Genomic DNA, 23,855 nt, shown 5'->3' with positions numbered 1-23,855 from the left:
ACTTCTAAACCTCGATTTCAAATTAAAATAGATTACAAGTAGTTTACACGACTAATAATTTATGCACTAATAAACATTTGTTATAGCTTTTTCATTTAAAAAATTATGTTGCGTCAGGTCAAGATGACGGCTGGGTCAAGCCAAGTTCGAAAATCACACGTCAATCAGGCATGGCCGCCCTCATGGGGGTTGAAGCAGATGATCGGTGGCTCGCATAGACACTAGCGCCAGTGTCCCCTCTAGTGTATATTAGTATGAAACTATATGGCTGCAAGCACGCGGACGCAGTGCTGTCAGGGTTACGGGTCTGGCGTCGCCAGTGCGAAAGACAGCGTGCCGCATCTCGCGTCGGCTGCCGCAGGGACGCGTGGTGTGCTCGCAACACGTCCGTTGGGACAGCGCCTTTTGTAGCGTGAGCTACACTGGCCGAGGTTGAGCAGTTTCTCGTGGCTCCTGGAGAGCCGTGCTGCGCATGCGCGAGGAGAAGCGACGACTCACGGCGCACAGCTGGCGCGCCTGAGCCGTCGCCGCCGCGACTGGATTGGATTGAATTGAAATAAATTGGATTGGATTGGATTGTAAATCCTTTTAGCAGCAGTAAGCATGGTAATCAGCTAATCCTAGACAACCAGGAAACCTAAGAATGACCAGCTGAGTTTGAGCTCACGCTACGTTTATCCTTGCATAGCCGAGCTAAGCCACTGATAATTTTTTTCTTTGGAGGCCGGAAGTAAGGCTATAGGATATTTTGCCCAAGGTCAACGCCGGCCTCCACCTCTTCTATTCCGCGTTCCGGAGCCCTTCGGAGTTCCGGAGCTCCGCGTTCCGCAGTGCCGTTCTGACTGTTCTGTTAAAGGCGCCAGAAAGTGCTGTTGTGCCGCCTTGAATCCTGAAACCCCTCACTTCGGGAGAGGCGTTCGTCCTGCAGTGGACATAAACTGAGTTTAATGGTAATAGGGACGATGATGGAAATAAACAAATACCTTCTTTTGTATATGCAAGGTTTCCTAAGTTTCCTAAGTAAAGGAAACTAAGAGACCACGAACAAAAGTTGCCAAACCGCACCAGACTGGGTCCTTGACCCCATGCACTCTTCATGTCGGTGAAACAGAAAGAAGCATAATTACGATAAGAACACACATGCACAATCATACATGTGGTAGGTATAGCTCCTAGGGAGTGTAAAAACGAAGATGCAGAGCAAAAGACGGATAGGCAGTAAGCATTGAGCAGAAAACCCAGTCAATGCTTTCGTGAAAGAAAAAAAGGTTGGCACTGATCAGTTGTGTTCATTAAGTCTTTGCTCATTAGTTCATTAAGGATTGATTAGTACATTAAAGTGTTCATTAGGGATAGGAATTAGGCGCTGTAAATTTTGAAAGCCGTAATTGGTTCTTATCTTGGGCGTTGAACCACACTTCGCTTTGCTCTGCGCGTACGTAACCGATCAAGTGCGTTCGTAAAGGAATATGGCGCATTTACGAAAACTTCACCAAGACTAGAACTGCTACTTCGATTGCGGTAAGAACGCGAAGAATAAGTTCGGCACGCAGAAACGTTCGCCCCCTGAAGCGAGTTCCTTGCAATGGCGTTTGCAATTCGCAGGTTCTGATCAGGTCGCTGTGGATGAACCACACGCTCAAGCAGGCCATAGACGCCGGTCGCCTGCACAATCAGCTGATTCCGGACAACGTCGTCAAGCACGAGAACTTCACCGATAATGTAAGCACGAACGGTTCTGCTTTGTAAGGAACAGGGAATCAGGGGCGGGAGACTCGTGGCTTGTACCACCTTGAAACGAGCATACATGTGCCGGGTGATTTGAATCGATAGTATCATGAATTCTTTCAACAGACCTGGTGTGCGCGTTAGGTGAGCTATGGCATTTTTAACAGCGGAGCTGTTGTTTCTGGCCGTAATGTAGATGTGCGGCTTCATCGAGAAACCCCGAGCCATAGTCACTCTACTCCCCCCGCTCACCGCGCACGTGAGAGCGCGTTTTACGAGGAGCGCCCGGCGTCGTCCAGGCTTGTACGTGTTACAATGTATGGTACCGTTGTAGCACCCATAGAGGAACTCTAGTTACCGCCACTAGGCGCTTTTGCACGCCGTTTACGGGCAGCACCTGTGCAACCTGGGAACCGCACTTTGCTATCGCCCTTTGTCTCAAAACTACCTTCGCTCACACAGCGGCGTAGAATATTTGCGCCGTCGTTTGTTGTTCAGCCTCGAAATACCTTGCTCGCATATATACGTAAATCCTCTTCTGTCGCTTCGTTTCGTACACTATTTTCCACTCGTACACCAACACGTACAAGTAGTTACGCGACGCATCAAAACACGCCCGAGTCACTGGGGCTGCAGTGGCGGCGAGGCCAAGACTGCAGCAGCATCAAATTGATGTCGCCATTCTATATGCGTGCCTGATTGGGTATCGCAACAGTACGTCACTCGTTCGGGAATAATTCCGCCTCGTTTCCCCCTAATGCGCCACGCTTATCGCAGTGTTTTTTTAAATTCAGTTCTTCCGTATAGCCTTACCAGAAAACAAAGGCAAGAAAATACACCGCTCGCACGTCAGCATGCGCCTCATGAGGAGCGCCCGGAGTCGGCCAGGCTTGCGCCACGTGAGCAGTTCGCAAAAAAAAAGGCTGCGGTTTAGCTCAGCTAATCCTGGATATGCGAAGTGAGAGCTTGGCTTAGCTTGCTTAAGTCTTTGTTTCCCTTGGTTAACCTTTTATTTAGCTGTAATTATACAACAAATTATGCACCCCTTCGTCTAACCCCGGCGATGGTTGAACGCGAAGCTTTTTCGTGAGGGATTTCTGTGTCGATACGAAAACTAAAGTAGGTTTCACCTGTGAAAGAGTGTATGTGAGCTAGAGTAAGCTTTACAGGTGGAGGTTTGCTTTGCGGCAGCAGGTTTTGAGGTGGACTAGAAACGCAATCACTGTAGCGTAGAAAGCTTCGCCTAAAGACTATTTGTCAAAAGTCGGTGTTGAAATTTTATAATCATCATCGATGCACTGATGAGACAATCATCTTTGGTGCCCGTCGTCGTGTGAACAGCTCTCGCACGAGTTGCCTCGTCTTTCACACATCGCCATTTTCTAAATAGAGCACCACCGCATCACCGGGACGTTGCGGCCCTTGGCCTTCATCTTCCTCTTATTTTACAGTCTGCCTTTGTCTGCGGTTGTGGTCCCGCTTCCGGGGTTTTCCGAGTCAAACAACCCGCTTTTCCTCAGTCGCCGACGCTAGGTTTGCGCGCTCGGCATTCCGGACCCTCTCCAGTGAACCAGCTCGCCGGGTGATACCCTAGGGAGGGGTCAGAAGCAATGCTTCGGGAAAAGACGACGGTCCCGACTCGCATTCTCGCAGCGAGTCACGGGGTCAGGCGCGAAGCAGCTGCGGAGAGCGCATGCGCCACGCCGGCAGCAGCAGCGGCCAGGGAACGCGGCTCGGCGGGTCACGTGATGCGTTGCCAAGGGTTGCGGCGCAGCTGCGGTCAAATGAAGGTCGTATCCTCCGCGACGGCGAAACCGCTGAACGGGATTGGTAAAGCTTTGCTATAACAATACCGAGTGCAGCTGAGCGCGCGCGTCCCGAGGAGCGCTCGGCGTCGACCAGCTCGACCTTTGAGAACACTCTGCCTAGCGTCCGTGGCGTGGTCTCTATCGTGCCCTTCCACTCGCCAGTTCACGTGCGTTCGTGCCGGAAGTGGGGAGCACAGACGTCGAGTTCTCGAAGCCGCTTGCCGCGGGTTCTACCGTGGTCCACTTTGGGAATAATGGGAAAGGCTGCGGACAGAACGATCCGAGCCTTTCAGTCATGGAGAACTTCCAGCGGCAAGTGCGGAAATCCGTTGAGGTGCAACAGCCAGGTATTCGAAGCAGGGAGAGGGCTTTCCAGCCCTGCTGCTTCTCCAGATTGCACCACTAGTGCAAGCTGCTCCAATGTTTTTCTTAGTACACTAATAAAGAACACCGGGCAGTTTTTCGCGACATTCCCTTCTGCTCCCAGCGCAGTGATACAAAAGTATGCACAGAAACCACTGCGTTCGTTGCGTTCGATATGCAATGCGTCGAGTACGAATAGTCACGTCCCACGAACAAAAAGATTTCAGCAGATTGTGAGCGATGCCACATTGGAACTCACGATGCAGCCGAGTACGAATACCATGAGGCCAATTTTTAGTGCGTGCTTGATGCAGCCATTTCTGCCCCTTTGGTTGTAGTCTTCATATTTGGTTTCGGGTATCGAGATTAAGCGTCAGTGCACGGTGAAAGTGAGACGCACTACGTACTTGAGGACCGAAGACGATATTATTGTCGTGTCGATATTGTCGATATTATTGTTGTTGGCATTGCGTCTCTCGGATTTTTTGTCGTATTGCAGGCCAGCTTCAGGGGCCGTTGATTCACATCTTCCGCACACGAAGAAACCAGCGTGCAGAACATGGAGGGAAATAAAGTGAAGGCAGTCACAGCGCTACCGCACTCACAGTATGGATTAGACCTAACTACTGCTGTCAAAATGGAGAATCAGCGAAACTGAATGGATGAATAACTATGTTTAGTTGTGGATAATGACTACTATCAGATCAAAGACGACACAAACGCATAGGTTTCTTAGAATTAATTCTAAATTAGTCATTATATAGTTTGTTATGGGGTTATCTTCGCTAAAACAAGCGCATTCGTTTTCCGCAACCAGGCTCCCCCTGTGGACGGCCCCTATCGACAGCTGACGGGAATTCTGAAGCGTTTACAACTTTACTGTAAACTTCACTGTGAGCCCCCATCTTTATATTTGAACCTTTTAACTTCTCTTCCCCACCTCCATAATTTGTTGTTTCATTCTTCGCTGTGCTATATAAATATGGCCACCGTTAAAACAAGCTGATGTTTCCAAGATGAAAGCGCTGATGAAAAAATGCCAGGATACGGCTCTGCGAACGAACAAAAAAAAACGAGCATAGTACAATAAGACAGAACGATTTCTTTTTAATTTTGCACCTGTTGCGCAACAGTCAGGACAGGTAGCAACGCAAAACACGCTCCCAGCGCGGACGACCCATAATCCGCCCAAAATAGGCAGTGCTACACGTACGACACACTTTGTTGTGTGAATCGGTATCCAATGGTCATTAGACGTTGTCGCACGGAGAGCCGGCAGCGCATATAAGACGGGCGAGCTGACACGCAGACAGTGATGGAACAAGCACAGGTAATTGAAGGCAAACCACGAAATGGGCACACCATAGAGTTTCATAACTCTAGGGACACACTGCACACCGTCTCAGGCGAGCTAATACCCCTGCTACACTAGCGTCCGAATGTCATTTAAACCAAATGTCATTTGACTCAAATGCCAAGTTGTGCTGCTACACTAGGTTTTCATATGCCATTCGGCTCAAATGACATTCGAGCCAAATGAGCACCGAGAGAGGCATTTCGGCATTTGGGATTTCAAATACTATTTCTAGAACTCTCGCACGCAGCGTCTTTGATCGGCAATAAAAAATATAATACTTCCATACGTAAAACAAACAAAATATTTTTGTTTGTGGAATTTTGTTTACTGTACATTTACTTAAAATATGAAATCAACATATTTAATTTTCGTACTCTCAAAACCAGTTGGTCAGTTGCAATAAAAAACTACGTACACAGCCGCCACATTAGAGTCAAAACTGGTGCCTCTTTTAATTTGATGTCATTTTACTTCCTTAGACTGCTTCTATATTTGATTGTTGTATTATTGTACGAAGACGGAAAGGGGCGACAACAGCGCCAGTACAGCAGAGCGAGCAATTGTGAAAGCTTTCAAATGCCATCGAAATTGTAGTGTAGCACGGTGGATTCTGAATGGCATTCGAAGCCCCCCAATTTGAGCCAAATGACATTTGGTTGAAATGACATTCGGACCCTAGTGTAGCCGGAGTATAAGTCAACGAGCGATAAGCGTACATTTCCCGCGCAGCCTTAGCACGTCGAGAAAACCGGTACGTTTCAAACAGAAGCTGTCGCCGCGACACCAACACTCATTGGTCTAAACAATCACGCGACCCGTGGCTCTCTGAAAATAAATGCCTACAAAGGAAGACAAGTTGACGTTGAGGCAGGGAACGATACGAAGGGAGAATCTGGCCGCCTCCTCTCCTACCCCCCTATATTCTTTCCCCAGCACTCTGCGCTTATTGGCTGGTCGGAATCAATACAAACACACAAATGCGGGAGGTCACTGCTCTTTTTGTTCCCCTCTCCTAAACGACTTAGCGGAGCTTTTAATGCGTATATAGAAGCATGGCTGATGCGATGGAAACGGCCTCGTCGCCCGAGGAGTCATCGATCTCGATGGTAGACGAATCGGTCCGGATGTGCATTGAGGTTACCGGAGAGGAAGTGACGAGAGAGGATTACGTGAAAAAGGTGGGCTGGCAGGTAGTCACCCGCATTAAAAAGCCCATGGAGGAACGAGCGCAGAGCACTTCGCCCCAGACGCGGTCGGACACGAATACATTCACAAGGAAAGCAGCAGCAGCGGCAACGATGGCAGCAAGGATGCCCAACGTGTTGCCGAAGGAGGGCAACAAAGTGGTCGTGCGCCCTCGAGGCGGACTGTGCATTGCGAAGACACCCATCGCGATCATCGAGCAGGCGATCGCAGCAGCGGCCGGCACCAACAAAGCAGAAGTGGCGAAAGACACCTTTATACCCAACAACGAGCAAAACATTGTAATTGTGAGTACCCCGGACTCTTCAAGAGAATGCAAGTACTCTACTATTAAAGAGATCATGATCGGAGGACACAAACACGAGGTAGGGGCATACGCAACAGCCACCGATTGCATGACGAAAGAAGTAATCCGAGGAGTACCAATACAACACACGCAAGAAGACATAATGGAAAGGATCATAACGGAAAAGAATCCAACAGTAACGGGCGCTAGACGAATTAGAACTACAACCACGGTCATCGTTACCTTCGAAGGCGACAAGGTACCGAACGTTGTCTTCTACGGATCGGGTGTAATGAAATGCAGTCTGTATCGCAAACACTTTGATTTCTGAACAATCTGTGGAGAAGTAGGCTGCACAAGAAACGTATGTCCAGCACCAAATGTACGAGTGTGTTTCGACTGCGGAATGAAGAATCCGAAAGAAGGACACGTGGAGGTCTGCAACCCGAGGTGTAAGCTATGCAACGGCATGCACCCCACCGGAAGCAAGCCATGCACGAACAAGTACGAGACGCCGTACGTGATCACCAAAGGGGATGGGCAAGAAAGGAAGCTGAGGAGGAAAGACGTAGGCAAGAACAGGAAAATTTCGCGCCAAGTAGCTTCCCAGCTTTGGGGAACAACGGAAGAGCTAAAAGCCTTGAGCGCGTGCCCCGCTCGCTAAGCCGTAAAACGGAAAGGTTAGCAAGCGGCAGCATTATCCGGGACGTGAGCCGGGGACGATCCAAGTCCAAAGATAGAGTCAGCTGGAGCCAAATAGCCCAGGACAACGGGAAGAGGAAAGCAGAGCCACAGCCAACCACGTCGAGAGGACGGAACACCCCGACCAGCGGGAAGTCCGGACAAGGCGTGGAAAGGGAAGCATACAGGGCATTACAGGAAACAATAGAGAGGCTAAGCAGGGAGAATGCGCAACAACGCAAAACCATTGAAAATTTTGAACGGAAGCTAACAAAGACCATGGAACTAATGAAGAGCTTTAGCCAACAACAGCAAGTGCCACAGATACTGCAAGCGGCTCCAGCGACCGCATACAATAGCGAGCCAGCGGCGAAACCATCAGCAACCTCAGAGCCGGCGCCAAAGAGGAGAGCTCTCGAGCTCCTCAAGGAGCGCAAGCTCGCCGACAGAATGGACAGAACGGAAGACAATATAGAGAAGGTAACAACACGCATGACACAGAACGAGGCTCAACAAGCAGCACGGTTCGGAAGACTGGAAAAGGCGCTTCAGAGCCAAACGGAATCGATGCAAGAGAACATCGCAGCAGCTGTACAGCAGAGCGTGGCGGCAGCAGTGCAGCAGAGCGTGGCGGCAGCAATACAACAGTGTGTATACCAGCCGCCGTGCAACAGAGCATGGCGGCAGCATTACAACAACTCAGGGAAGAGCTAAACATGAGCAACCCAACATGGACCGCAGCACAACCAGCACAGTAAAGACTAACAGCCTCGTGGTCTGACAATAGAACTGCCACGGTTTTCCAAGTAAGAAGTCAGTCCTACAACAGTACATTCGACACCATGAAGCCTGACATCATTCTGATTCAGGAGACCCACCTCCCAGGGTACAAGACCTACGCCAGCCCGCCCAGCCGAGTTGCCAACAGCAAGGGACGCGGCGTGTGCACCCTAGTAAGGAAGGGACTGAAGTACGAGGAAAGGGGAGGACTAAAGAAATCACTGATCGAACACACGATGATCGAAGGTATCACCAGACAGAAGCAGAAACAGAGCACTTTTATCATAACATCTACAGAAGTCCGAGTCACCACAGGCAGAAATTCAAGGCACTCCTCCATAAGGCTTGCAGAACTGCCGGCAGGGACGACAACCTCATCATATGCGGGCACTTCAACGCACACAACCAAGCATGTGGCTACATCCCAAACAACACCAAGGGAAACAGTCTTCTAACCGATGCTACGGAAGAGGGACTTGCACTCATAACAGACCTAACGTACCCGACGCGGACCGGCAATTCAACGTGTCGAGACACCACGCCATACCTTACCTTCGTTAGAATATCACAAGGCGGTCGAACCCCATCTTGGATCAACGAATGCCACAACCTAGGCAGCGACCACTTAATAATCGAGGTGACGTTACCGCTTAAAGGAAAATCGGGCGAGAAGCACATCCACAAGCTCACAGACAGGGACCTCTACAGGACCCTATTACCGGGCGAAGAGGAAGAGATACAGGACGTGGACGGGTGCTCTAACAACATCATGGAAAACGTCACAGCAGCAACCAAGGAAATTAAAACGGATGAGGAAATTGTAAAGATGGACAGCCACCTAGCACACATGCTGTAGTCAAAGACTTCCATCCACAAGAGATGGCAGAAACAACGCACCAACCGGAGACTACAAAAGAAGGTGGCCGAGATAAATTACGCCATCCAGAAACACTGCCGATTGCTCTGCCGACAGCAGTGGAACGAGATGTGTAGCGCAGCCGACGGCCAATTACACGTACGAAAGACGTGGGCCGTGCTCCGCCACCTACTGGACGAAACAAAGACAAATTCCCACCAGAGAGACAGTCTTAACAAGACCCTAAAAAAGAGTTGCGGGAACTGGGAAAGGAGAAGATGCACAAACAAATCAATCACAAGTATCTACCGGAAAACCCAGAGGAAACGCATCCAGACTACTGGGGCATGGTGAACGCGAACCTGGACAGAGACATCGAGACATGGGAGGTACGGACGGCGGTACACGAGCTGAACTGCCGATCCGCAGCCGGTCCAGACAAGGTTACGAACAAGGCACTCAAGCACCTCAACGAAGCTGCGATCGCAAGCTTGACGGCTCTCTTCAACAAGTGTTGGAGGGAGGGCAAGCTACCCTATACCTGGAAGACAGCCAAGACTATCCTAATACCAAAGCCAGGGAATCCGTCGGGTATCGAGAACCTCCGTCCCATATCTCTGACTTGGTGTGTCGGCAAAGTGCTGGAGCACGTTCTGATGTACAGATGGTAGGAATACCTCGAGGACAATGACCTGTATCCCGACTCCATGATCGGATTCAGGGGCAAGCTGAGCACGCAGGACGCGATGCTCCAACTAAATACCGAGATCCTGGACGACGAGACCAGGACCAAGGACAACAAGGGAATACTGGGGCTGGACTAGCAAAGTGCCTTCGATAAATTGAAGCACTCGGCAATTCTAGCCCAAGTCTGCGCTCTGAACATGGGAGCCCGGGCGTACAACTACGTTAGATACTTCCTAACGGGGTGCACGACAAAGATCAAAGCAGGTGACGAAATCCTCGAGGAGAAGAAGCTCGGCAGCGTCGGGACTCCACGAGGCTCGGTTATCTCGCCGTTGCTCTTCACCCTCATCATGATTGGGGTCGCTCGCCCCCTCGAGTCGCTAGCGGGCGAACGGCACACCATATACGCCGACGATATAATGCTATGGGTTCCAGGCGGCGGCGACGGACACATCGAGTCAGCACTACAGCAAGCAGTCGATCCCATCGAAGACTAGCTGAAAATACCGGGACTTATCTGCTCGCCAAGCAAATCGGAGCTCCTGGTGGTTTCACCGAGATGGAAATTCAAGACGGCCGAGTACAACACAGTCAACAACAGAATCGTGGTACGAACCGGCAACGGACAAGATATTCCTGAAGTCAGGAAGATCCGAGTTCTGGGCTTTCAAATCGAAAAGAATCGCACCAACGGGGAGATGGTCCACCGACTCGTAACCAAAGTCACAGCGGCAGGTCGCCCCATAAAGCGGGTGGCCAACAGGAAAGCCGGCATGCGGGAGGACAGTCTGATACGGCTGATCCAATCTTTTTATGTTAGCCATATAACGTATTTCGCTTCCTACCAGCACTGGAAAGCGGCGGAAAGCAATCGTCTCAATGGAGCTATACGCAAAGCATACAGAGCAGCCCTCGGTCTTCCCGACGGCGCAAGCACCGAGAAGCTGATAAACCTCGGCGTGCACAACAAGCTCGAGGAAATCAGCGAAGCGCAGCGAGCCGCCCAGATGGAGAGGCTAAAGGGATCCAAGACCGGCCGAGCTATCTTAGCCAAGCTTGGACTCTTGCCCGGAACGAGCGGTAGACCACTCAACAGACAAGAGGACATACCGGCTAACATCAGGAGATGGACGCGGGTACAACCCATTCCCAGGAACATGGACCCTATCCGCAACGAGGAGAGGAGAAAGGCGAGAGCCAAAGCCATGATCGAGCAACACGCCAACGCACCTGGCACCCGATACGTCGATGCAGCGGAGTAGCGTAACCGGGAAGCCTTCACTGTAGTGGTGATCGACGCCGTAACCGGAGACAGTTTCTCCAACGAGCGTTAAATATTGTTACGGGGAAGGTATTGTATTAACCAAAGGTATTTACAAGGGGGAGCCAGAGCAGAGTGTCCAGATTCACGCACGAACCAAGTCGAGAGCGATCGTCGTCGACTTCCTCTTCTAGCTGCTGAGCTCTCATCAGACCCTCTCTCCAGCACAGACACTGACGCATACCCGTCGGCTCAGCACATAGCCGAACATCCCCGTCACATAGCCCCCCGGCCGGGAAAGCACCGACTCGGTGCTGATTAAGGTGTTGCGTCCAAGCTGGGAGAATTGTAGGGCTTCAGCCGCAGTACATGCACGATGTCGGTCTTCGGCGTGGAAGACGATGTGGACTCTGCAACAGGACTGATCTCATACGTCACATCGGTGACCTGCCGGAGGACCTTGTAAGGGCCATGATAAGGCGGAAGAAGCTTTTCAGAGAGGCCCACGCGGCGAGAAGGAGACCATAACAATACAAGCGTTCCAGGAGGATAATAGACGTTGCGGTGCTTAAGGTCATAACGTGTTTTCTGCGAAACCTGGGAGGCCGAAAGGCGGGCGCGGGCGACCTCACGGGTAGAGTTGCTCGAGAAATAGCGTCGAATGCATATTCGGTCGGTGGAGTGATCGATGAGGGCATCAAGGTGTCAAGCGGCAAAGCGGGCTCACGTCCATAGAGGAGATAAAAGGGTGAAAAACCAGCCGTATCGTGGCGCGAGGAGTTGTACGCAAAAGTCACATACGGCAACGTCAAGTCCCAATCTTTGTGATCCGCGGAGACATACATAGACAGCATGTCCGTAAGGGTGCGGTTAAAACGTTCCGTAAGTCCATTGGTTTGGGGATGGTAAGAAGTAGTGAGCTTGTGTGTCGTGGAACTCACACGAAGGAGATCAGCGACCACTTTGGATAAAAAGTATCGTCCCCAGTCCGTGAGAAGTTGACGTGGAGCACCGTGGTGTAAAATGACGTCGGGAAGGAGGAAGTCAGCGACATCAGCCGCACAACTTGTAGGTAGCGCCCGCGTAATAGCAAAACGGGTAGCAGAGTCCGTTGCCACGGCAATCCACTTGTTCCCGGAGGTTGAGAAAGGGAAGGGACCAAGGAGGTCCATCCCTACACGGTAGAACGGTTCGCTCGGCACGTCGAGGGACTGTAAGGGACCAGCCGGTGCCGTTGTTAACCTTTTCCGTCGCTGGCAAGCGTCACAAGCACTGACGTAGCGTCGAATCGACCTATATAGGCCAGGCCAGAAGAAGCGCCGCCTGACGCGGTCATAGGTGCGTGTCAGACCTAGGTGGCCTGCAGTGGGTGCATCGTGCAGTTGATGGAGCACGGACCTTCTAAGGTGTTGCGGAACAACCAGGAGCAAAGCAGGGCCGTCAGGGCGAAAGTTGCGGCGGTAAAGCACCCCATCTTGTACTAGGTCGCGCCTGCAGCGAAGGATCGTGTGCAGATGAGCGCAGATTGTCTATGATCGCTCGTAAGGTGTTGTCACGACGCTGTTCATCCTCAATACGAATCAAATCAGAAATAGCCAGAACACAGGCGTCGGCGTCCTGGGCAGAGGAACCAGGTGGATCGACGGGATGCCGGGACAAGCAGTCCGCATCTTGGTGTGTACGACCAGATTTGTAGGAGACAGTAAAGCAGTATTCTTGTAAGGTCAAAGCCCAACGCCCCAAGCGGCCCGTGGGGTCCTTTAAGGAGGAGAGCCAGCAAAGGGCGTGGTGGTCGGTGACAACTGTGAACGGCCTCCCTTAGAGGTAGGGACGGAATTTTCCTACGGCCCATACAAGAGCAAGACATTCGCGCTCCGTGATAGCGTAGTTCCGCTCTGATGACGAGAGAAGACGGCTGGAGTAAGCAATGACTCGATCGCCGTTTGCTTGTCGTTGCGCTAAAACAGCGCCAATGCCGTGTCCACTCGCATCTGTACAGACTTCAGTGGGTGCCGCCGGGTCGAAATGTCCCAGAATGGGAGAAGCAGTGAGTATGTTAGCGTTTGGAAGGCTTCGGTTTGTTCTGGGCCCCACGAGAAGGTAGCGTTCTTGCGAAGGAGATCAGTTAGTGGCTGGGCGATAGTCGCGAAATTTCTAATGAAGCGGCGAAAGTAGGAACAGAAGCCGACGAAGCTTCGGACGTCTTTGGGCGAGCGAGGTTGAGGGAACTCTCTGACAGCCCGAACCTTTTCAGGGTCGGGGCGGACTCCAGTGGCGTCAACTAGACGGCCGAGTACTGTGAGCTCGCGTCGCCCGAAGCGGCACTTCTTGGAATTCAGCAGTAGTCCTGCTCGTCGGAAAACATCAACAGCAGTGGCCTGTCCCTGAGGGCGATCGTCACGGTCAAAAATGTCTCTAAACGATGACAATAAATCACGAAGTTGCCTAGCGTGTGCAGTTGGCAGATCAGAGGCTATCATGGGTTCGAGATCGAGCGGCAGAGGTGAAGTGGGCTTGGCCTCGCGCTGACAGTCTAGGCCAGTGACATCGGCTAATGCATTCATTTCGCACTGTGAAATTGTACATAGTGTAGCTAGTGACATTCCCTTTGGGATAACCTGCGGTGTATAGCCAAAATTGGTGAACGGCAGTCGGACGCGACCATCTAAAACCGTTACGACAGCGTGCGGCGTCATCACATTACGCGCAAAGAGTACGTCAGCAAGAGGCGAAGCGAGGTAATCACCATCAGGGACAAGGGGGGACAGTTGCAAGGACACGAGTGTAGTTGCTAGGGGCTGTAAACGAACGTCTGCTGAGGAACAGAAGTGCTGCCTGCGGACGTCGTCGTGGCCGTGATAAGAAGGCAGCTCTAGGTGAAGGACTCCAGCCGAACAATCGATGAATGCTGAGTGGTCCGCGAGGAAATCGAGGCCAAGGATAACGTCGTCAGTGCATTGGTCTAGCACAGTAAACAACATGACGGTTTGTCGGCCAGCTATAGTAACACGCGCTGCACACATCCCTGCGATAGTGGGCGTACTTCCATCAGCGACTCGTACAACACGTGAAGTGGGGGCCGTAAGCACCTTGCGAAGGCGGTGGCGAAGCTCCGAGTTCATAATCGACATATGTGCACCCGTGTCAATCAAGGCAGTAACGGCAACATCGTCAACTTGAATCTTCAGTAAAGTTTTCCGTGTACAAAGCGTCAACAGAGGATTTTCGGTGGTCGTCGGACATGCAGCATCACCTCTGAGAGCTGCATCATTTAGTTTTCAGAACGGGAGTTGTTATACGGCGTCGGCGAGAGTGGACGCCGGGGCGGCTGTGGCGAACGGGACTGACGGCGCTGGGACGGTGGCGATCGGCTGTACCGGCGGAACTTAGCGTTGACGTCTACTGGTTGCGGCGGAGGCGGTGGAGTAAAGCGACGAGGCACCTGATCAGGGTGCGTGTAGCTGGAAAGGTCTTGCCGGAATGAGAATGGTGAACGCCTCTGGCAGTACCGTGCAACATGCCCGACTCGGCGGCAGTGGAAGCAAATCGGCTTGTCATCGGGTGTCCTCCATTCCGAAAGGTAGCGGCTACGATAGGTAGACGGTTGGTATTCATTGCGGCCGCCGTAGCTCGAGGAAAGGTGAGGCGCGTGAACGCCTCGGCCTCGCACAGCGCAAACCGGCTGAAAGGCGAGCTTGGCTACCTCTTCCCGAACGACCGCTTGGATCAGAGGGATGGACGGAAGGCACGTTTCCGATTGGGGAAGCGTCGTGGGGGCCATAGCCTCGAGCTCTCGTCTGATAAGCCTGGTCAGACTTCCCGTCGTAGCTGGGCTCATGTCAGTCTCCGGAGGTCGATGTTCGGAAAGACAACGATCCTCGCACGACGACGTTGGAGCGGTGTTTGGAAGTCGGGTAAAATTAGTAGTCAGGCGACGTCCTTTTGCCTGCTCAAACCGGCGACATTCCTTGATGACTGATTGCACGGTTGTGCAGTCCTTGCACATGAGTAAATTGAAAGCGTCATCCGCGTCATACCTTTGGTTAATACAATACCTTCCCCGTCACAATATGTGAGACGCAGAGTGCTGAAGAGGTAGCCATAGCATTGGCCAAAGCGGACCCAAACACCAATACAGTCCTCTGTGACTCAAAATGAGCCGCGAGGAACTTCGCCAGGGGCAGGCTGTGTCGTGGAGCAGTGCGGGTGCTGACCGCGTCGGATTTTACAAACAGAAAAGTAACAGTGAAGTGGTTCCCCGCCCACGTGGGGACAGATGTGTCTGACTTGCGGGCAACCATAAGGAGACCGCGAACTCTGTTGCGCGAGAATAATCTGGCCGCGCAGCAGAAACGAGCCTGTCTGCAGAGCTGTGGGCGGAAACTAAAGACAGGATGGGCACGTTTCACGAAATGACAAAGTATTATCGGATGAACAGACGAGTAATTGCACGGCAGCACTCTGATCTTACCAGGGAGCAGGCAGCACTATTTAGACAGCTGCAGACTTGCTCGTTAGTGACTCCGGTCGTAATGAAGCACATATGCCCAGAACAGTATCGGGACGACACGTGTAAGGTGTTCCGCAGTGCTCGGGCCACTATGATCTATATCCTGTGGGATTGTGCAGCAAGACCAGCAGAATAAGAAACAGAGACTCTGATCCCGCCGTGGCTTCAAGACGTGGCGCCGAGCTATAACAAGGAACACTAACTCCTGGCCGTCCAGCAGATCCTGGAGGCCCTCGAAAGACAGCGACCGAGCGAAAGCTGCGGGGCGTCAGCCACCTCGGGGTAATGGCGACCAGCCTGGGGGCGAGTAGCGAGGACCCTGACGAGTAGAGGGTCCAGACAGGACCGACGTTAGGCCGCGTCTAGGTATCCCGGACAGGGGTGCCTACTGCAGGCGATTTAATAAAGTCTTTGTCATGTCATGTCATGCGTATATAACCAGGTCAGTGTTGCGCGTATTTGCACATGTATATTCTGCAAAAGCCTGTGAAGGTATAACTCTGCCGCCTTCAGCGTCTACTGGGTGGGACTGTGTTCAGTGGGGGACACAGCCCCTGTCGGGGAACCAGTACACCGACGCGATTGCAGTTTCATACCAAACTGGAATTTCATTCGAACGCCGCGAACTAAACAACATTGGTGACTTCGCTCCTCTGTTTCTTCTTTTGGCAACTTTACTCGTGCAGCAGTTGTACGGATTCTCATGGCCATGGTAAGAATGACGGAGTGCAGCAGCTCTCGTAGAGGGACGGCTGAATGTTAGGTAAATGGGGTTTTAGTTCGGACAAAACGCTGTAAAACAGCGAGAAAAATCTTCTCGGGAAATGTGTACCGTTGGAGTAATTCTTTCAGACCAACATATACTCAAAATGCTCCCTAGAATCGGATAAATCGGTAAATATCGTTCTCCAGAAATATAAGGTACGCCTTCGGCCATGTGAAGAAGCCTGTGTTGTCTGCTTTGTTTCCCCTCTATTCAGTTTCTCGTTGGCGTCGCTAGAGGCGGCACTCTAAATCTCTTCTCCAATGCGTGCAATACGTCACTGATAGCTTACGTTGTGCTTACGCGAAAACAGGGGGAATTCACTGTGAATTTATAGCGTCGAGAATAGGACCCCAGGTAGGAAAAGATGTAGGCCTACCAAAGGTGACCCACTAAAACGTATGGACAACAAAATGGCGGTGCCCATGAACAGTTGCATTGTAAAGAATGTCACGTAATGCGAACTGAACAATGATCATGGTGGCGCCACGGAGCAATACGAGAATAGCTTGCCGTAACTCCGTGCCCTTATTTAGTGACACTTGCCGAGCGCAAGCGACAGGCCCGCCGAGACGACGAGAAACATTTCATACCCTCCTCCAGCACCATTTCTAGTGGTTTACAACAGCTGTGCTGGACATCCACTTTCGCAGGGTGGGATGGTGACCGATTTTTGGAGCGTAAGCTACACTGGCCGAGGTCGACCAGTTTCGCGTGGACCCTGAAGGGCCGTACTGCGCAAGCGCGATGAGCATTGGCCTGGATTGGATTCGGATTGGAATAAATTGGACTGATTGTATTGAATTAGAGTGGATTTAAACCAGTTGGAGTACGGGTGTGTATAAAATTGCGTCTGCACATTCGCCGGTCTGCGCATTCCAAAGGAGCGACGTCGTAGCCGCGGCAGACGCACTGGCGCCGGCGCGTGCCAACCTGTGCGCATCCGTTGCGCAGTAGCCAAGTCTGACGCTGCGGCGGAGCCGCATGATAACCGTTTCGCGTGGCTCCTGGAGAGCCGTGCTGCGCATGCGCGAGGAGCAGAGACTGGGCTGGACTGGACCGTATTGGATTGGACTGGACTGGACTAAACCGGATCGGATTGGATTGGATTGTTGAACCTTAGCTCACGCTACCTATATCCTGGCATAGCCTAGCTAAGCCACTGCTAATTTTTTTTTGTCTTGCGCGAGATGGATGCACCACGTGAGGCATAGTCAGTATTTGTGTGTGTTTTATCATTCAACCAAGAGTGGCGAGTTAGCGCCGTGCCGCCTTTTTTCTTTCTTCGTCCGTGTGTTGAGAGCGCTTTGAACACCAAGATTCCCTACAGCGCAGCACTGCACCGAACAGCGCCTGCGTTTTGTCTTGCCGTGCAATTGTGTGCGGGTTCTCTACCCTCTCTGGTCTGAAAACCGAGCTTTCGCTCCATAAACCTGACTTAACCGCGTGCATCTCCAGCAATATTTGTGGCCAATATTTGTGGGGATCCTGCAGCTCCCGAGCAATTGCGCGATCGCTATAGGTTTGTGCCGTTTCGCGGCGCTTTTCCCCTCTCTCCTGGAAATGCCGACTTGTCTCGGCGCCACTGTGTAGAGCCGAGCCGACTTCTCATACTCCTGCCTGAGCTGAAGGCTGCAGCCACTGCATCGACCGTTGCGGCGATAAAACACTGTCGCGCAGCAGGTGCTCCGCCCTGGTAGTGGAGCTAACCTTACCTCATTAACCCGTTTGAACGATTTCCGAACTCCCCCTCTCGCCGGGACGCGAACGCGCGCCCTGCACTGGGGTCCGTTCTGGGGAGACGCGTCAAGGACTCCGAAGGCGTTCGCCGAAGGTATGTGACGCTTTCTTTACCAGCCGGCTGCAACTCTGTTGCGCCGGCGAGAGCCCACCAGCCCTTCCGGCTGCCGGCCCGTGCCTTAGGCTGCTCCTGTTGTCCCTACGTTTGCACACAGTAAGGCCGTCCCTACTACTCGACGATCACGCCGTGCGGTACGCGCCTGTGAGCGAATGGGCCCCGTCTCCCAGCTGCTGAAAGCCAATCTGGCCAGCACGGCGATGCGCGCGCACAATGTGCGCCGCACCCCGGATTTTGCCCTGACCGAAGAGCCCAGTGGCTCTGCGCCGACGACGCGCACACTTGCGCGTGGCGCCCCATTGTCCCGTTCACCTCAAGGGAAGTACGTATTTGTACTGTTAATAATGTAAATGGGACACTGGTGGGAAATAAGTGTCTTCCCTCCGTACCCTGGGTATATTCCTTTCTCGCCCCTACTCCACCTGCCCAATAGAGGCGGTGTTGAGTTGGCGCGACGGCGCTTCAGTAACGTGAGCGTGCTCAGTTAGCTCGAACCCACGGTGGTTCCTCGCAGTGTGCATGAATGCCTGCCTTGTGCAATGCTAAGGTTATGCATGTGGTGAGGTAGAGGGACCACATATTGCATGTATGTGCTGTGTCGGAAGATTCAAAACTCTTTCCTAGGGACGGCCACACTCTTAGGCAAAAAGGACTAAAAGTTCGTCCTTTGGGGGACTAACGGCCTTTGCCACAATCATTAGTCCTTTGGGGATTAAATGTGAGGGGACGAACGGTTAGTCCGCCACCCGGTTGGCCCATTCCGATACTCCCCAAGGACGAACTGCCGAGAGTCGCAGAAAAAAAAAAGTCGTCCACCAGCAGGGATCGAAGCACCGACGCCCGCAAAAGTACTCAAAGGATCCGACGCGCTACCACTACACCACGCCTCCTTTTTTTTTCGTTAATGCATGTGTTCACAACACTCATTACAAAATCAACCTTTGAGGTTGAGAAAATCAAGAACAGTACCCAAACGTTTCGCTGGCATTTACATGTTTATGTACTTTCAATGCACTCAACTCATTTTACAAACTCAATAAGTCTTCGTCACAATCATCATTGTTCAGCACTTCACGAAGACTACAAACATGTTCAACAAAATAACTATTTACAGAATGCGCTTCAGCGTCATTGTGACGAACGTCCATTCTGCTACGCCAGAGTGTAAACCGTAAAGAAAAAAAGCAGGTCATATGGAATACCGTCAGATATCACAGAAAGATAACGGTGCCCTTCAGCTGTCAATGGCAAGTCCTTTTTGATAGTCCTTTGAAGTACGTCCCAAAAAAAAGACAGCGTCCCAGCAATCTAGGAAAACGTGCTCCACAGTTTCTGGCTTCTGGCACAAAAAACAGTGTGACCCCTTTGCTCTTCCTATGTCATTACTACCAGGGTGTCCGTGTGGAGCTTAAAGAAAACGTTTTTACTGCTCCTTGCAAAGACATTTTCTTTACACGTTTTAAAACATCGCGTCCGGAACTGTAACGATATCTTAGGTACATTGGTTCCGGAAAACAAGAATCTATTAAGTCTGTAGTTAAGCGCTTTTTGTGGTTTTGCCTCCACACGACTGGAGGCAAAAACCACGCACGCCGCTACTCGCAATTATCTTTGCACACAAGGGCTCTAGGTACAGGGAGAAAAGTAACGGGCTCAGTGGGCACCCCTGCCGTACTGACGTTTGAATGCATATCTTATCCGTTAACTATTTATTAACAATGATTCTAGTATTGCAGTTGCCGTAGGGCATTTTAACTCCATCTTTAATTACAGAGCCTAATTTTACATACTCGAGTATTTTGAACAGTATTTCATGGCACACACGGTCAAAAGCCTTTTCCAATGTATCATGGCTACCTTTCTAATGTATCATGGCTACCTTTCTAAAGTCAGCGTCGCAGTGCTCAATTACGCACCGTGCAGCATGAATGTTCGTAAAAATAGTTCTTCCTTTGATACCACATGTTTGGTGTGGCCCGATTAATGATTTGATGACACTTTGCATTCTTTTCGCAAGCACTTTCATTAGAATCTTGTAGTCGGTGTTGGTGAGCGTGATAGGCCTATAAGCAGTAACTTTAATCAGCTGTTCGGGGTCCTCCCCCTTCGGAATAAGCACCGTATGGGCACTTGCACACGACGGCGGCAAACTCCCACGCTCATAAGATTCTGAAAAAACACCGTGTAGTAGTACCGCCATTTCGGATTTGAACTCCTTGTAAAATGCTGCGCCAATGCCGCCAGGCCCGGGTGATTTTCCACTATTCAACTCATTTATGGCTTCTTCGATTTCGTATAACATTATATTTTTGTTCAAAATTTTGGTCTCCTCACTTTCCAACTGCGGCAAGCAATGTAAGAACTGTGTTTCAAAACCCATATCTTTCGGATTTCGCATTGCAAAAAGATCGCGATAGTACACTGTTAAAGCAAGAGCTATCTCATCCTTGTTTTGTGTCACAATGCCCCCTCTTTCAATTTGTACGATATCATTTTGACGCGCATATCATTTTTCGTCAGCCAGAGCACCCTTCGTGGGTTGTTCACCGGCTACCATTTTTTCGGCACGTGCCCTTACGGTTGCCCCTTTAAATTTTTCAACGTCCAGTGCCTCAAGGGCCCGTTTCGTGTTTCTTATCTCCTCTATAAACTTTCCAGGTTCTTTGGCCTCCTCTTGTACCAGCTGTTTAAGGTTGCTACGCAGGCCTGCCTCTTTTTGTCTTTCATTCCTCTTCATGTCGCTGGATCGTTCTAGAGCCATCATTTTTATGTTTTGTTTAAAATTTTCCCAGGCTTCGCTACTGCTGTTACATCCCAGCCCGTACTTACTTTCAAAGAAATTTTTAACGTTTTTAGTAAAAATGTTATCGTCAAGCAGTTTTACATTCATTTTCCAGAGGGACCAGTTAAAATTTGACTTAAATCTTGATTTTTTCCCTAACGAAACAGTAACCAAACAGTGATCGCTAAAAGACACGTCGTAGACTTCATAGTCATTACATATTGGTGTCGGATCTGCAGAAACATAAATCCGATCTAACCGCGCGTGACTTTCACCTTGGAAGTGCGTGTAACGAACGCCTTTACCGCCTTCCACTACCATTTTCACCTCTTCTAACAGATTATCAGCTGCAATCCTGCCGAATAGCTTCGCGCTGCGGTCGACTGTCCCTTCTACATTTGACCTATCTTCTGGAAAGCACACACAATTGAAGTCACCGAGTATAAGCAAACCTTTCTCTGTTAGCAAATAGCTTTCAAGGCTTTCAAAAAATTCATAGCGTGGCTTTGGTTTTGTTGGGGCGTACACACACAATGCCCTAAACTCTACGCGCTTATAAACAAAATGACATATAACAAATCGACCGATTTCACTACTTACAACATTATCCACAACCATACCTCGGCAAAGTTGGCGCGGCTCACTCAAACTCACTCACAATTTTTTTTCGAATCACCACTCACTCAAACTCAGACTCAATGCTGAGCAGCACATCTGCGCTCACTCAAACTCAAACTCACATTGAGCGCAAAACTCAGAACTCACTCGGACTCAAAACTCAAAATGTACTCAGAACTCAAAATGTACTCAAACTCAAAATGTACTCAAACTCAAAATGTACTCAAACTCAATATGGACTCAAAACTCGAAATGTACTCAAAACTCAAAATGTACTCAAACTCAAAATGGACTCAAAACTCAAAATGTACTCAAACACAAAATGGACTCAGAACTCAAAATGGACTCAAAACTCAAAATGTACTCAAACTCAAAGTGAACTCAAAACTCAAAATTTACTCAAAACTCAAAATGTACTCAAACTCAAAATGTACTAAAAACTCAAAATGTTCTCAAAACTCAAAATGTACTCGAACTCAAAATGGACTCAAAACTCAAAATGTACTCAAAACTCAAAATGAACTCAAAACTGAAAATGGGCTGAGAACTCAAAATGAATTCAGAACTCAAATGGCCTCACAGAGATTGAGACACTGAGAGAGTGAGAGTGAGAGTGTGAGTGTGAGAGTGAGTGTGAGTGTGAGTGAGAGTGAGAGTGAGAGTGTGAGTGTGTGACTGAGAGTGAGAGTGAGAGTGTGAGTGTGAGTGAGTAGAGTGAGAGTGTGAGTGAGAGTGAGAGTGTGAGAGTGAGAGTGTGAGTGTGAGTTGAGTGTGAGTGTGAGTGTGAGTGAGAGTGTGAGTGTGAGTGAGAGTGATACTGAGAGTGACAGGGTGAGTGTGAGTGGAGTGAGAGTGGGGTGAGACTGAGAGTGAGAGTGAGAATGAGAGTGTGAGTGTGAGAGTGTGAGAGTGTGAGGGTGTGTGAGTGTGAGTGAGAGTGAGAGTGAGAGTGGAGTGTGTGTGAGTGTGAGTATGAGTATGAGTGAGAGGGAGAGTGAGAGTTAGCCTGAGTGTGAGTAAGAGTAAAAGTAAGAGTGAGAGTGTGAGAGTGAGAGTGTGAGTGTGAGTGTGAGTGAGAGTGAGAGTGTGAGTGTGAGTGTGAGTGAGAGTGTTAGTGTGTGAGTGTGAGAGTGAAAGTGTGAGTGAGAGTGAGAGTGAGAGCGTGAGTGTGAGTGGGAATGTGAGTGAGAGTGAGAGTGAGAGTGTGAGTGTGTGAGTGTGTGACTGAGAGTGAGAGTGTGAGTGTGAGTGAGTGATAGTGAGAGTGTGAGTGAGAGTGTGAGTGTGAGTGAGAGTGTGAGAATGAGTGTGAGTGAGTGAAAGTGAGAGTGAGTGAAAGTGAGAGTGAGAGAGAGTGAGAGTGTGAGTGTGAGTGTGAGTTGAGTGAGAGTGTGAGTGTGAGTGAGAGTGAGAGTATGAGTGTGCCTGTGAGTGAGAGTGAGAGTATGAGTGTGAGTGAGAGTGAGAGTAAGAGTGTGGGTGTGAGTGTGTGAGAGTGAGAATGAGAGTGAGAGAGTGAGTGAGAGTGAGAGTGAGAGTGTGAGTGTGACTGAGAGTGAGACTGAGAGTGAGAGTGAGTGTGAGTGAGACTGAGAGTGAGAGTGTGAGTGTGAGTCTATACCTTTTGCTATATACCTTTTGCAATATCCTCATAATTATAACCATGAAGCATTTTTATATTTGTCCCACGTGATCCCCCTCGACTGGACCTTTAATTTGATACCCCACACACCATAGCGGGGTCATATGGAATTCATACCACTCAAAATAACGATGACTCTCATGACTGTAACCAGGACGCATTATTTAGGTGTCCGACGTGATTCCCCTCACTGGAACCTTCAATTTGATGCCCCACATGCTTCAGCGGCCTCACCTTGAATTTAACCCAATCTATGACTCATAATGACTATCTCATGAGTCGAACTACGAAGCCTTTTTTTTATTTGTACCAAGTGATTCCCCTCGTCAAGACCGTAAATTTGATACCCTACACGCCCTAGCGGGGTCACATCGAATTTTACCCCAATATAAGACTCGCCATGACAATCTAATGGTTATAACCAGGAAGCATTTTTGTATTTCTCCCACGTGATTCCGCTCATCAAGACCATTAATTTGATACCCATCACATCCTAGCGGAATCAATTTGAAATTAAACCAATCAATGACTAACCATGGCTATCTCATGATATAGCCCTACCACACTTTTGTCCCACGTGATTTCCCTTATCGGAACCTTCAATTTGATGCCCCAGACACCCAGTGGCATCATTGTGAATTTTAACCTAATTTATGACCCATTTTGACTATG

At 50.2% G+C, this 23,855-nt stretch overlaps 1 protein-coding gene across 1 annotated transcript in view; it reads left to right on the top strand.

Annotated features, from left to right (window-relative positions):
- Nucleotides 1-1,608: 1,608 nt before the first annotated feature.
- The window catches only part of LOC144165228 (scoloptoxin SSD20-like), a 36,349-nt gene continuing 14,102 nt past the window's right edge, over nucleotides 1,609-23,855 (top strand). The window contains exon 1 of the mRNA XM_077695346.1: nucleotides 1,609-1,722. Coding sequence (XP_077551472.1) covers nucleotides 1,627-1,722 — 96 coding nt within the window. The 5' untranslated portion in view covers nucleotides 1,609-1,626. The remainder of the gene's footprint in view (nucleotides 1,723-23,855) is intronic.

Source organism: Haemaphysalis longicornis, unplaced genomic scaffold (genome assembly GCF_048455015.1).
Source record: "Haemaphysalis longicornis isolate Haplotype H1 unplaced genomic scaffold, Haemaphysalis longicornis Haplotype H1 scaffold_14, whole genome shotgun sequence".
NCBI classification, from domain to species: domain Eukaryota; kingdom Metazoa; phylum Arthropoda; class Arachnida; order Ixodida; family Ixodidae; genus Haemaphysalis; species Haemaphysalis longicornis.
This window is presented reverse-complemented; position numbering and strand designations above follow the sequence as displayed.